Raw genomic sequence first — 14,112 nt, 5'->3', positions numbered from 1 at the left:
AAGCCACACATTAAAAAAAAAACAAAACGAGTTTCAAAGTTGAAAGAAACCTTGCTGAAAGTATTTATGGTTGACAATAGTTTTAATATGTTTCCTCAATAACAAAAGAAATTTTGATATTCTTTTCCAGAATGTTGTGCACACATTGCAGACGCGACTTTTTCTCGTTTCCTTTGCCGCCGCTTCCGCTGCTATTAAATCAGCACAACACGAAAAATCTTCTATTTCGACAATCTGAAAATATTGTTTTATCATTTTGTTCACTGGTTTATGATAAAATTTGTAGATTAGCGTATTTTTTGCTCACCTTGGTGTCAGATTTTTCATCACCAGCTCTTTTGCTTATACCCTTAGTTAGTTCTTCGAAGAATGAGTCTAATGCGACTTGGCCAGTAGGTAGTGCTGCTGACAGTGCTCCTGATAGTGCGAGCAGTTCTTGGCATGACATAGTTCCACCTGCGGCTGCACGATCGTCCGCTGTTTCACTTGCGGGCATGTCGAACTCTACGTTGTCAAATTAAATTTCACTACAATGCGTGCTGCTAATGGGATTTGCGTTAAAAATTCAACCCAGAAAGTATTCCATTAACCTAAATCGTGTCAATCAAACAACCGATATAAACAATCGTACTAACACTTTCCAGGCTTATTGAAAAAAAAAATATTTAAATAATACAAGCATAGGATTTATTCACTAAAATTCCTAAACAAAACCAATCGAAAATTAAGTCCTAGACTTAATTTTTGATCTAGATATACATCTGAAATGTAGAAGGGATAAGAGACACATGCCCGGCTAATAGTTCGTCTAGATCTAACACATCTCTAGACTCACCGCTTTGACTCTTAAGCCAGTCACGTTGGCACAATGAATCTATAAATATTTTGTTATTAATGATATATTTTATATTTAAAATCTTATTACCGTTGACCTATTCTACTTAATATTTGGGATTATTTCAATACCTTCAAAATTAAAATTTCAATGCTTAAAGAACCAAACCTGATAGATAGTTCTTTGAAAGAATACTGACGAACAACAAAAAATCGGAGATTAAAATTAATATCCGAAAATTTAATAATAGCACGATAAACTACAATTTTCTTTACTTTACTGGCTTGGCTTTACTCATAATCATCAACACATACATTTTTCATAGAACTTTCCTATTCATCATTAACCTGTACCTGCAGAAGGTCAGCACAGTATATCAGCCGTCATATCTGAATCCACTCTGTCTTATGCATATTTTATTTCACACAATCCATTCATACTTTCATTGGTCTCTTCATTGTAGTCATCGAAATTCAATCTCATAACTTATTGGTTTTTGTGATTATCATCTCCGCGTAATATGTGGAGATAGAGCTTTACTATCATTGAACAAATCTAGAATCTAGTAATACCTGTTTGCGTCATTTTCTCGGAAGAGCACACATTGTGTGGATGCGCCGTCGGTGTTGTGGGCGTGTGTAACAACACCGTATCGCTGAACATAACCGATGAACGTCGTCTCGCCAGCGACGGCGGCGAGAGAAGCGATAAGTTTGAAGCATTCTAAAAAATATTAGAATAAATTTTTTTATTGCAAAAGGAGGTAAATGCGGAGTATGACAATAAAAAATTTTGGGCAGACGTTTTTATAGGGATAAGTTTTATAAATAACGGATTTACTCAAATTGTACAACTTTCTAAGCTAAGGTTTAAACTGAATTTAAAGATATTAATCTTCATGATTAATTCAAATTTGAAATGTAATTTCGTGCTTTTCCAATAAAATTCAAAATTAAACTTTTGTAAGCGAACGAGATTTTCAAAGAAAAATATGAAAGTAAGAATATGTTTGAGCAAATGAAATTACCTCGAGATCTGCGGCGGAGAGCGAGGGTACACGCAACAGGCTGGGTCGACTCAACGGCTCTTCCCCTTCCTCCGGCCCTATCCCCGCCCCTGCCTTGCTCCCGTTCCCCTACGACACCAATAATAACCTTCCTTATAATTACCCTCTTGTACACAGTTGAGGAAACGCATTTCATTATAATTACCCTTTTGTTCACAGTTGAGCAAACGCATTTCATTCTAATTACACTCTTATACACAGTTGAAAATTTGTAACGTAAATCCAACAAGTCAAAAGAATTGTTATTCTAATTTAAAACATCGTTGCTTATTCAAACAAAGCATGTTTATCAAATTACATAGTTAAGGTTTTGTTTTAATAATTAGGTGGAAAGCGAGCAAGCGGCCAACTTAATTTGCTGAAATAGCGAAGGGACCACCGCCACCGTAGGCATTGTTATTGCTGGAATCTATAACTGTTATAATTATGTACTTCTAATAAAAACATCATGTTTAATTATAAATACCTGTGGATGTGCTCTAGGACAGCAAGGATGATGTTGTTTAGGCTTGTTAGCTGGAAGTTGAAGTGTTTCTCTACTTTGTCGCCATCGTATCTGAGCTTTTTGGTATCGGTAGACCCTAAAAAATCAAATTGGTCCGAACTTTTAATTCAGAGATGTACAATAAAAGGATACAATTAATAAAATCGATTAAAAATCGGTTCGAGTTCTATATGGTTGTTATGATTATAAGACGTGTTGGACTAAAAATATCTGCGAAATCGTATGGGACATAATTTAATTTATTTTCATGTACCTGATTTTCTTCGCCATTCTCCTTTTAAATCTCCTCCATAAGTGTGCAACATATTTGACGATTTCTGCATAACATGTAGCAGGCTCACTATTATTTGTTGACGAAGCCAATGTAGATGATGATGTAAAACGAGCTCTTTCAGCTCTCATCCTTTCCATTTCACGTTTCTTAGTTTCACTGAATTGTGTTGCGATGACGACAAGGCATAAGTTGATCATAAAGAATGATCCGATCTGGAAAAAGAATTCTAAATTGCAGTCGAAATTTCTCATAAGTGTTTAAATTTAAGATTGAAAGCAAAAAACTTTACCACAATTAATAGCACAAAATAAATCCAATCCCAGAAACTGTGAGCATCTTGAACATAGTACATAATGTCTGTCCATCCTTCCAATGATATTACCTAAAAATATAATTACGCAAATTATAACATTGTTCACAAATTGCATTTATAATAAAAATTAAAGTATTTTTAAAATTAAATTGAAGAGGTTTACCAAGAAAATGGCGACCCAAGCTAAGCCAATGTTGTCGAATGAAATCGTGCCTTGAAATGGATTAGATCCTCTTTCTGTACAATTCGTGTAATATTGATTCCAGTCAACGCAAGACGTATTCGTCGGTCTATTGTACGAGAAAGGTTTTGCTGTCTCGTTGCACACGAGAGGCCCGTATCGATACGGTGGGAAGTTGCCGCATTGATGCATACCGTTGTCCTCCGGAGTCGTACAAATGTAATCCAATTCTTTGGAGAACTCGTAGTGAAACGATATGCTGTGTACAATAATGTTTCTATAAGATAATTTTATATATATTGTCTATTGAATTTAAAGGTAGCCTGATTTATTTGTTTTTATTTAAATTAGATTATAGACTGGAAATGAACAGATTATCGTAGAACCAATCACTTGTATTTATGTTATTATAGATTGTTATTGGATTAGTAAAATTGTTACAGATTATATATATGGAATCGTTATGAAATGAATTATGTATAGAACTGATCAGGCCACAATTAAATTTATTATATTCTACAAAGCCGGACGTTAAGCTTTAATGGATATAATTATTTGAGGGGAAAACATGCAACCATTGAAGTACATGCAATGGTAAATCATGCAAATAATAAAAGTGATTAAATTAGATTTTGGTGTGATAATTAACAACTATAGAATAAATAAGTATAGAACGAGTTAGTGACCACAGATTAAAGCAGATTTTTAAAATATTAGACATGGAAGATGAAATGAAAACTATCGACTAATTGGAAGAGGCAGGCTTTTTGCCTATATTAGTAATTTTTGAGCACATGTCTCAGGTTCAAAATATTTATATATGTTGAAATTTGGTAATCAAATCGTAAATGTTAGCTTGTGATATTTATTGGCACTGGTTGATATTGACTGAATGCTATCGAAAATATGTATTATGAAAGATATGCTAGAAGTTAAAATATCATCCTAAATTCAGGGATTGTGAGTCTTAATTTTGTGTTAGCTTTAAGGTAAAAGTACTTTCTATTGAATTTAAAGTGGAACTATAAGATTCACAGATAATCTATAAACTTAATTCCGTGTGGTTACATTTATATTTATAACTTGTGTAGTTAAAGAAAACAATATAAATAAAATGTAGGTATGTGTTTTAAAGGTCGATAGAGCTAACCAAATGCTTTGAGTATTTATGTACAAACTGGCAGTTCTAGAACCACGAGATTGTGGTAGATAAACGATAAATTCTGTGTTAAACGTAACCGTAAAATTCCACTTCTATGTCACCTATTTAAATATATATTGTCATCCCTTTCCTTCTCTCTGATAAAACAGGGACTACAATATATATTAATACGGGTAACACGGCCGTAGAATTTTACAGTAAAACTGCCAATTCGTGTAAGATAAGCAGATATAGCACATCTGGACGGCAGATGTGTGAAGATACACGTGACAACAAATCTTATATCTTAACAGAAACACTTAGATTCCCAGTTCCTTACGAGTTCACTCTGACGCGCACCCTGTACCATTCTGACAGGTCTCTGCAACATAAATTGACGATGTGGTGATGGATGTCATGATCCTAATTCACTACGAAAACAATTGAATATCTATCATTAAAAAAATAAACTATTAAAATGCAACGGTGGCCATGATGGCCAGTTACTTTTAACATGATATTTTTCTTATTTTTCTGTTGCGATTTGAATATGATTGCTGTTTTATCTATTCTACAAAATGTATAATTTTTAACTACTTTTACTACTTCATATTTTAAAATTATTTCAAAAACAGTAAACAGTATTAAGACGGTTTACAAAAATATATTCTTTGTTATTCTTTTGTGTGTGTTTGTTTGCTTATGTAATCGACAGTATGCAATATTTAAGTGTGTTTGTTATTAAAGTATGTGAACAGTTAAAATTCCAACATGCGTATATGTTAGTAACAATAAATAAATAATGTAGAGCGATAAATAATGCGGAGCAGCCGTGAACGTGCTCTTTCGAAGTATATAAGCGTTAAATATTGCATGCAGTCAACTTCAGCAATGGGACGTGCTACTAAGACGAGCTCTCAAATTAATGATACAATATGGTATGATAGTAGTCATTAAAGTCCTCAATGTATCGTCACTCACATAATCATTATCAAAACTATCATTAATATACTTATATATCTTCAGAGCGTAATGATTAGAGTAAATGAATACTTACTTTGGTCGTAGTACATTTGGTGGTAAGACAAGTTCGCAGCGTTGTCGCAGTATTCCAGCCCAAAGTTGAACGCCGACTATTCCGAATATGAAGAAGACGAAGAAACAGAGAAGTAACACATTGCCTAGCATTGGTAATGTGTCCAACAGTAACATTACCAAGATTCTCATACCTGTCAACATAAATTGAAATTAATTTTTATTTTGCATTGCATTCACACATCTAAGTAATACACTGTTTTCTTCTTATTGGATAAATTAGTGTTGTTCTGCATTTCAATTATTTTGTTTACACTGGTTGTTGCGTTTGAAACTGTAGCCTCTTTTAAAAGATTTAACTACTTTGGGTACTGTGTTTTGTATTATGTTTCAATTCTTACTATATTGATAATCATTTGGTGAAACCTTGAATCGTTGTAAAATTAAAAAGAATTTTCAAGGTTGTACTAAAATACATATAAACTAAATATAGCACAAAAACGTATCTTTTTGTGTACTGTAGCAGGTCGTAAAAATACACAGAAAAAGGTAATGAATTGCATGAGGTCAAATTACGACAGATGTATGCGCAAACCACAGAGCGTGGAGCAATTTAATTTGTGGAGGTTGCATTTTCAGTGTTATTTACATGTCCCTGTCGAGATTTTCACGAATTTTCAGCGCGGTTGTCTTTTGTTCGAATACTGGAATTAATATCGGAATGGCAGGAGCGCATGATTTGGTAAAGATTGACTTATTGTGGTTTACATCGAGTCAAAAGGAAAAGTTTTTGTGTAATTGTATATTTAAGTTAAAAATATTAAAAACCCTAATTGGTTTGCATGGAGTTTGATCTTTATCTTACGACATAATATTGGTTTGCTCGACTCAAAATTGCTTACCAAGATTTACAAACATTACTCAATTAAAAAAAAAGGTTTTTTATGTTATTGTAATACTATTTTAATGAAAAATAACGATCGATGTATAGTAATCCATTTTACCTATTCCTAATGACTTTCAATTAATTCGACGACAAATATAAACCAAAATTTCGTTTTATTTTAAATGTATAAACAAACCGTAGGAAAAAGCGTATGCTGGTGTATACAAGCACGTAACAACTCGAACGATCTGTCGCTACGATTACGTATTTCAATTTGGTTGGGATTTCAAGCTCGGTTTAGTTAAAATTCAAACTCTCAAATCAATTTTGTCGTAATACTGTCTGAGGGTCGGAGTGTTTGTCAGAGGCCGCGGCGTACTTGTTGCGCCGATCGATCTCGCCCCCGCCCGCCTTCAATCCACGCTCCGGGTTCATTTCTAAAAGTACCTCGGCTATATGAGCTATTTCAACGGAAAATTCTTTTATAATATGCTCATAGGACAAACGGCTTACGTAATAATGTAGAAAAATTGCTGTATTCAGATTTTTGTGCTGCACTAAGATTTTTGTAGGGTTTATTGTATTTTAAAGCTTTGTATTACTTGAACAAAATAGTCATCTTCCATTGCTGTACAATGATTTATGTATTAAGTCATTATCATCTGTTTACTATAGGTCGCTCTGACATTAGAGTCAGGGTTGACTAGGCCATAGTCAATTATGCAAGCTCAGTGCGGGTTGGTTGACTTAATGTTTTAAGTGTTATAACGTTCATTTGTTTACTTTCCTATTGATTAATACTTACTCGGTATCCGATTGATAGCTCTCAGTGGTCGTAGTACTCTTATAGTTCTTATGGCAGAAAAATTTATGTTTTCCACATTCAATGTGTATTCCACAGCCCTGGACAAAACATAGAAAAATTCCGTTGTAATTGGAAACTCAAATTGTAATACGAAAACTGGAATTTTAAGTTAAAATCCTATCTTAATAGAACCACAAAAACTTACCCCGCCATCACTATAAAGAAATCGAGCCGGTTCCAGGAATCGGCTAAGTATGTGCCATGACCGTACACCCCCATCGCGACCATTTTAATTGTCATTTCCAGTGTGAAGAAAGCAAATATAATATCGTCGAAGACCTGATAAAAATAAAAAAATAAATATTTTAAGAAAAAAATCTGTTTACAAATCTGGTTACTTATTATCAATAAATGGATTGGTACTGGCGAAAAAGAAATTCCAAGGTTTTATAAGACATTGTTACCTGTAATATTTTGCATCTGTTGGTGACGCACTGGTCGTCGACGCATGGCTGGTACATACCCAGCGTGACGCAGTTCAGTAGGATCACCAGCATTGATATTCGCTCGAACCATGTGTTATGAGAATTAAGGAAAATTACAAATACGGCAAGGATCTATATGTAAATATATTAAAATACCTGTCGCCCGCGACTCCGTCCGCGTGGATATATAAAAAAAAATAGTGTAGTCTATGTGTTCTTTCAGACTATGTTCTATACGTATGCCAAATTTAATCGAGATCCGTTCAGCCGTTCTATTATAGATATCATCAAACACCCATCCAATGCAAGTTTGCATCCATCAGTTGCAATTTTAGGAACCCCGCGGTCTATTGAAGTACAAATCCTGCTTCCAAAGAGATGATTGATTTCAAAAAGATGAAACAGAAGCCACGAATGCTAAAACAACCGTAATTTCAGATTTAATTTCATATACAGCAATTGAAACACGTGTAGTAAAATTAGCTATGAATTTTAGTGAACAGTAAAATACTACTTGAAACATGGCCAGCGAAGTTATAATGAATTGGCCAATTGTATTTGCAAAATTCAATGACCGTGCAGAATGTTGTTTTGATGTAGTTTTCTAAATAATTCAGAGCTATTAATAACCAGCTGTTGTATTAATGAGCAAACTCTTTGGAGACCCTAATCAGGAACAATATTGTACACTTTATGCATTAGAAGTTCCGTCTGTTTTCAATACTTGCAATAATCAAAGACCATTGCTAGCTTTTCATATATAATATTTATTATTTTACTTTAATTATCTTGCAAATAGCTGAACCCCGCCTGGAAAAAAATCCCAAGCAAATAACAATATTTGATATATATACGATGATGAATCTTTGCAACTCTTTAATAAAATTCATTCGATGCGTTAGTAAAAATAATGTTACGACTTGTCCGTATTCAAAATACTGTTATACTAATATAAAAAGAATGGAACATTTGTTGTTAATAAAATACCAGAGACATAGAAGATGGGGGCAATTAAATAAAATAATAGCTTTCAACTTTAGTCGTGGCCCGGCGCACCATAAAATGATCGTAAAAGTTCTGGACTAACAAAACGCGATACAATACTATTGATTTTATAAAAGGAAATAAATTATAATTTCATTAATATATTTAAAAAAAAAAAAGGAAATAAAATACCTAAAATTAAATTACCTAAATTACATGAAAAGAAATATAAGAAAGTTTAAATAACGGCACAGTCAGTTGGGTCTTTTTAACGCTTTTAACGACAAAAATTAGGTTCTCATGTAAGGTTGAACCTTAACTTTTTTTGTGTAGCCTCCTTTCCATTTAGTCTAATGATCCGTAAAATCCATTCCCACGCCCACCTACGACCCTTGTAACACCCCGTAATTTGAAGCAAGAAAATAAAGCCGAATACGTATTTTTACCGACAAACTTTTTCTTTATCAGAAGGTACGTGATTAAATAAAAATCTTAAGAAAACTCCTTCTTTTTTTAATCTATTGTAATGTAGATGTCTTATGTCTTCATCTACTAAACTTATAATAAAATAGCTATCGCCCGCGACTCCGTCCGCCCTGAGTTAAAAAAAAATTTAGTAGCCTATGTGTTCTTCCGGATTATGTTCTAGATTTAAACCAATTTCATCGATATCCGTTCAGCCGTTTTGGAGATACCTTCAAACATCCATCCATCCATCCAAACATTCGCATTTACAATATTAGTAAGGATAAGGTTGAACGTTCTTATATCTACTTGTGAGTTTCCAATGTATTTTGTCGCGATCCTTGAATCGTATTAAAGATAGCAACGTTTTAGCTTTTGTTTGAAGAGACTGCAAAGGCTTGTTTGAATTATTAAAGTGGACAGACGTATGCGAGCATCAGATCTGTATTAGAATATTTTCCGTTCCGTTCTTTTGTATCAAAAGTTAAATGGAAACGGCTTTCTAAAATAATTGCAATCGTTGCGGAAACAAAGAGATGAATGAATATGTTTATTTCTGTATCTTTTTACGTTCGCATGTGTGATTCGTTTAATTTTTTTAGTTTTTGCTTTTTTAATTGAATAAAAAATAACTGTATCTCAATTAGTTAAACCAGATTTAATTATGCACCCCATGTCTTTCGACATAGAGTTTTCGTTGTACTAAAGAGGTGGCATAGTGGCGACAAAGACCTTTGCCTTTTTAGTAAAGGAAAAATATAATTCTTAAACAGTAGTGAACAGCGAGATGTAGTGACGATTAGTGTTTGATAGAATTATTATGTAAATAGCTTTATTATAAGTATTGTAACAACGAAATAAATGCATTGTGACTGCCGTGTTGCTATTATAATTTAATACTTTCGAAAAATGTATAGATTCAAAGTATTCCTAAATTGTTTACCGATGTTTTTAACATTTATAAATTGTACAACATTTGTAATTTTCTGCCGAATAGAATTATTTCTTTGAGAAGGCTTGCGATAACGGTGATTTCAAATCATAGAATCGCTTTTTCCTTTAATATTTCGCTCTTCACAAAAGACTGGCGTTTTTAAATTAATTTTGTTCTGATAGAAATGAAACTGAACACCCCGATGCTTTTTACAATTCCATTATTTTCAATGATGGTACAAGACTTTTATAAATATGATAAATTCTTTAATCAAGATTTTATTATACATACAAATATCAAAATTGTATGTAGGTTACCCGTGTAATAATTTTTTTACGTTTTCCTTACGATCTAAATTGAACATTGGTTTTAAAAAATAAAGGATATTTCTATTTGCTATAAATCAAGCTCAGATTTCCAAATGAACTGTATTGCGAACTGTTTGTATTTGTTTCTATTTTTGGTAAAACTTAAGAGAACATTTCCATGCAATTTCTTTGACTTTAAATATTACATGACTTGATATATAGCTACAATTAAACGTTAGTTTTAATGCGATTTGAACTCGACTTCGATAAAGCATAAATTTCCCTTTGATCACTAAAAATCCTTCGACTCGTCTACTCACAAGTTTCTTTGTTCCCTTTAATGTCTATTTTACTACAGACCGATGACGTCATTTGTGACGTATTACTGACCGAAAAGGATGATGATGGATACGTAAATAAATTTAATAAATCAGAAAAGCAAAGTCCCATTCGTTAAACCTCAAAAAGCTTAAGGTATCTGAAAATCTTACTAATATTATAAATGCGAATGTTAAGATGGATGGATTGATGTTTTTTAAGGTATCTTCAGAACGGCTGAACGTATCTCGATGAAATTTGGCATACATAGGCTACTTATTAAGCATTTTTTTAATCTTGCTTAGACGGAGTCGAGGGCGATAGCTATTATAGTATTGAAATATAATAAATAAGTAATATTTTTTCTATATCGTGCATAACATCGACCACATTAGCGTTTGTATTATTCAGTTCCACTTATTGACGATGAACCAAACGATATAAATTATGCAGATGGCTTATTTTAAAGTACACTTTGAACTCGCATCGCAGTTTTAAATAAAAGATGCAGTGTTTCAATTCGATCAGCAAAATACAATTTAAATAAAAAAGGAAAAACAGTCTCTTTGTACGAATAATGTACACGTATAAGTAATCTACGGTAAAATAAATATTTCCAGTGATCGGGTTCGTTACACTTCTAAATGTTTTACAGCTTGTAAAAAACAGTTGATAATATTTTTTTACGGAGTTGTTAAAACTAAGCAAATTGAATAATATATTTATTTATGCACTTAAAGTTCTAATTTAGTTCTTACGTACCTATTTGCAAGCATGATAACTTTAAATTTTTTATTATTTTAGATTTCATACTAGGACACAATGACATAAATTATTTATGAATGCTAAAAGACACTAAATAAATCTACATATGAGCCTAACTAACTAAGCTCTAGGCTTGTGCTAGGATATGGTTTACGACAATAGTCGAATGGCGGGATTCGAACCTCCGAACTCGTGATCGTAAATCCGTACCCTTAATCATTAGACGATTGACGCTTATTAAAAAAATTTTGTTTTACCGGTAATTAAAATATCTCTTTCCTACGTAATTTTAAAAGAAATGTCTTTGTTATATCTTTCCTATTTATAAAATCAATAAGCAAGCCAGAGAGGGTCCCTCGACATTTCATTTCTCAATGTTTCCGAGCGTCTTTTATGTCAACGTTTAGAGAAAAAAAAATAATTAATAATGGGAATTCTCGGAGATTTTAAGTGATATCGTTTTCTTACTTTACTGATGACTAAGAAAAAATAAAATATGCTTGATCGTAACAGAATTCTGGAATGCGTGCTTTTAAAAACACATTTAAGACCTTCAAGAAACATGCGTGTCCTGTTTTAAATTAATTAGTATAACAATGTAATTCATTAGCGATAAACGCATTTACTATAAACAAAGTTCAAACGTTCAGATTTAAATTATACGTAAATAACTCTTGTAGTTTTTACGACATTCTTTGCTTTTTGTCCTTTTTATTATTGTAGACCAGTTGTTAGGGTCTGGGCTGTTGTTGAAATAAAATAAAAACAAAAGTTATGTTTTAAAATTTTACGGTTCCTTTTGAATGTTTTCAATAGGTATAAATATAATTAACGGTACCAAAATCTTTTGTTGCCAACTGATGTCCGGCGAAATATGGGTTTACAGTCAAAGGTGCGTTTAAAGTCAGTTTTTTCTTTACTAGTAATTTTTAAGAAAGTCATGCAAGTAAATGTGAAGCCAGTTTTATCAAGGAATTCCCTAGGTGATTGTGAGACTAAATTAATTTGTTAATGAACCTAACCCCGGGATGCGTCGCACACGTGACGTAACGACTCCCCTGGGACTTACACGAGCTTTCTAAGTTTCTTTATTGAAAGGAAGTTTTGTAATTAAGCAAACTAATTTGACGTACTAACATATTAAATGTTCAGATTGATATATAGCGAATTTAAGAGCTGAGAAAGCTAGAATAAAAGAAATAAACTAGAATGTTCTGCAAAGATAATCTCACCATTAATGTATTTTAGGTGCAACTGATTCTCAAATTTCTTAACTGAATTCCTACAAAACTGTAGATAAAAACGAATTGGTTTAAGGTATGATGTCGGACTACAAGTGTTGGTTGATCAAATCCATTTGGATGTGTTCCAACTGCAGCAGACCGGCGGCTCTACCTTATCAAAACAAGTAAATTGTTTTCGATATCTGCTGTAGTGGTATACATTAGTAACTAGTGACATATAGTATCCAAACAGTCATTTTTAGAACGGATATATCTAATGGTTATTTGAACGATAAATCTTACGGACACAGCTATGGGTAATTTCTAACTATTACCTTATCTTATGTCTATTTGCGAATTGCCAAATTGTGTAATATTTTGAATCATAGAAATTATAAGAGTTTCGATGAAGATTGTAAGCCTGTCTATCGAAACCATTTCAGTTTTTCTTATAGGCATTTTTGTATAAATTATGTACAGTCAGCGTCATATAGATCGTCACAGACAAGATATGCAAATATATAGGTACATCAAAAGTAATCAATTATATCGGTACAACAAAAGTCTTCAAAATAATAGATACATTCACCTTGCTCAAAAACATCGGTACATACACAGCGTCAAATATATGGGTACATGCAAGGTGCCCATAAATATCGTAGCAGCCACAGCGTCATAAGTAACGAAGCAGTCAAGGTGTGCAAAAATATCGGTACATTTGACAAAATTGAACTCTATCTCTATATACTTGTGATACAATTTGGAATAAACTACTTCTGTTACATTCATTTGACACTTTGTATTAACATTATAGGTTGTCCGGAAAGTTCGTTCTGATTTTCGATATGAAGCTTACAATAGACTGTAGCTGAAGTGGATTCATTTTCGGATTTCCACCATTATCAAACGTCACAAAAATTTCTATATTGTGAATAATTTCATTTCATTGGTTGAGATAAAAACTAATTTTTAAAATTTTATCCAATAATAAAAGACGTTTTAGGCATAGAGTCGTACCAATATAATTTAAAAACATTTCCAAAAATTTAAGAGAACAGGGTTTCAATTTTCCTTATAAAGCGGCACGAACTTACTGGGCAACCCAATATTTTTCTTCTCCTGTCATAACCCTTAAATATAAAAGTTTGTCACGCCGAATATGACAGATACGTAACAACTAATATCAAATTTTGCCTTGTCACAATATATATAATACTAGTTTGGCGCAGTATTCTAGTATGTTTGCCGTAATATGTAAGTTTACCGGTTCGAATCTCAGGCTACTTTTTTTTTCATTTTATCAATCACGGGGTTATTTTTTCATAACCAGTAAAAATTTGGTAATGTAAAATTTTCCTCGACAATTTTTTTTTATAATTTTCGCTGTGGGGTAGAAAGAAATTTAAATAAAGTTAACAACAATTAGGTCAGACCATCGCGGGTGAAGTGAGTGGGCGGAGCGTGAATTGTCTTTGCGGGTTTTAAGAATGGTACGCGCGGAAACTATACGTACAAGTGTTATCTACATATGTGTGCGCGCCCACGCACACTGGAATGTTTATTGCAATCGGCCAAAAATTTGATGTAGT

The 14,112-nt window shown here is 32.8% G+C and overlaps 1 protein-coding gene across 1 annotated transcript in view; it reads right to left on the bottom strand.

The window, feature by feature from the left end:
- Ca-alpha1T (Ca[2+]-channel protein alpha[[1]] subunit T) overlaps positions 1-14,112 on the bottom strand; it is an 81,072-nt gene that overhangs the window by 14,163 nt on the left and 52,797 nt on the right. The window contains exons 4-15 of the mRNA XM_013314013.1: positions 7,506-7,617; positions 7,247-7,380; positions 7,042-7,139; positions 5,373-5,544; positions 3,157-3,433; positions 2,970-3,062; positions 2,660-2,892; positions 2,368-2,482; positions 1,863-1,970; positions 1,408-1,558; positions 308-504; positions 51-234 (exon numbers count right to left, since the gene is read on the bottom strand). Coding sequence (XP_013169467.1) covers positions 51-234; positions 308-504; positions 1,408-1,558; positions 1,863-1,970; positions 2,368-2,482; positions 2,660-2,892; positions 2,970-3,062; positions 3,157-3,433; positions 5,373-5,544; positions 7,042-7,139; positions 7,247-7,380; positions 7,506-7,617 — 1,874 coding nt within the window. The remainder of the gene's footprint in view (positions 1-50; positions 235-307; positions 505-1,407; positions 1,559-1,862; positions 1,971-2,367; positions 2,483-2,659; positions 2,893-2,969; positions 3,063-3,156; positions 3,434-5,372; positions 5,545-7,041; positions 7,140-7,246; positions 7,381-7,505; positions 7,618-14,112) is intronic.

The sequence above is a fragment of the Papilio xuthus genome, unplaced genomic scaffold, assembly GCF_000836235.2.
Source record: "Papilio xuthus unplaced genomic scaffold, Pxut_1.1 DF827542.1, whole genome shotgun sequence".
In the NCBI taxonomy this organism is placed as follows: Eukaryota; Metazoa; Arthropoda; class Insecta; order Lepidoptera; family Papilionidae; genus Papilio; species Papilio xuthus.
This window is presented reverse-complemented; position numbering and strand designations above follow the sequence as displayed.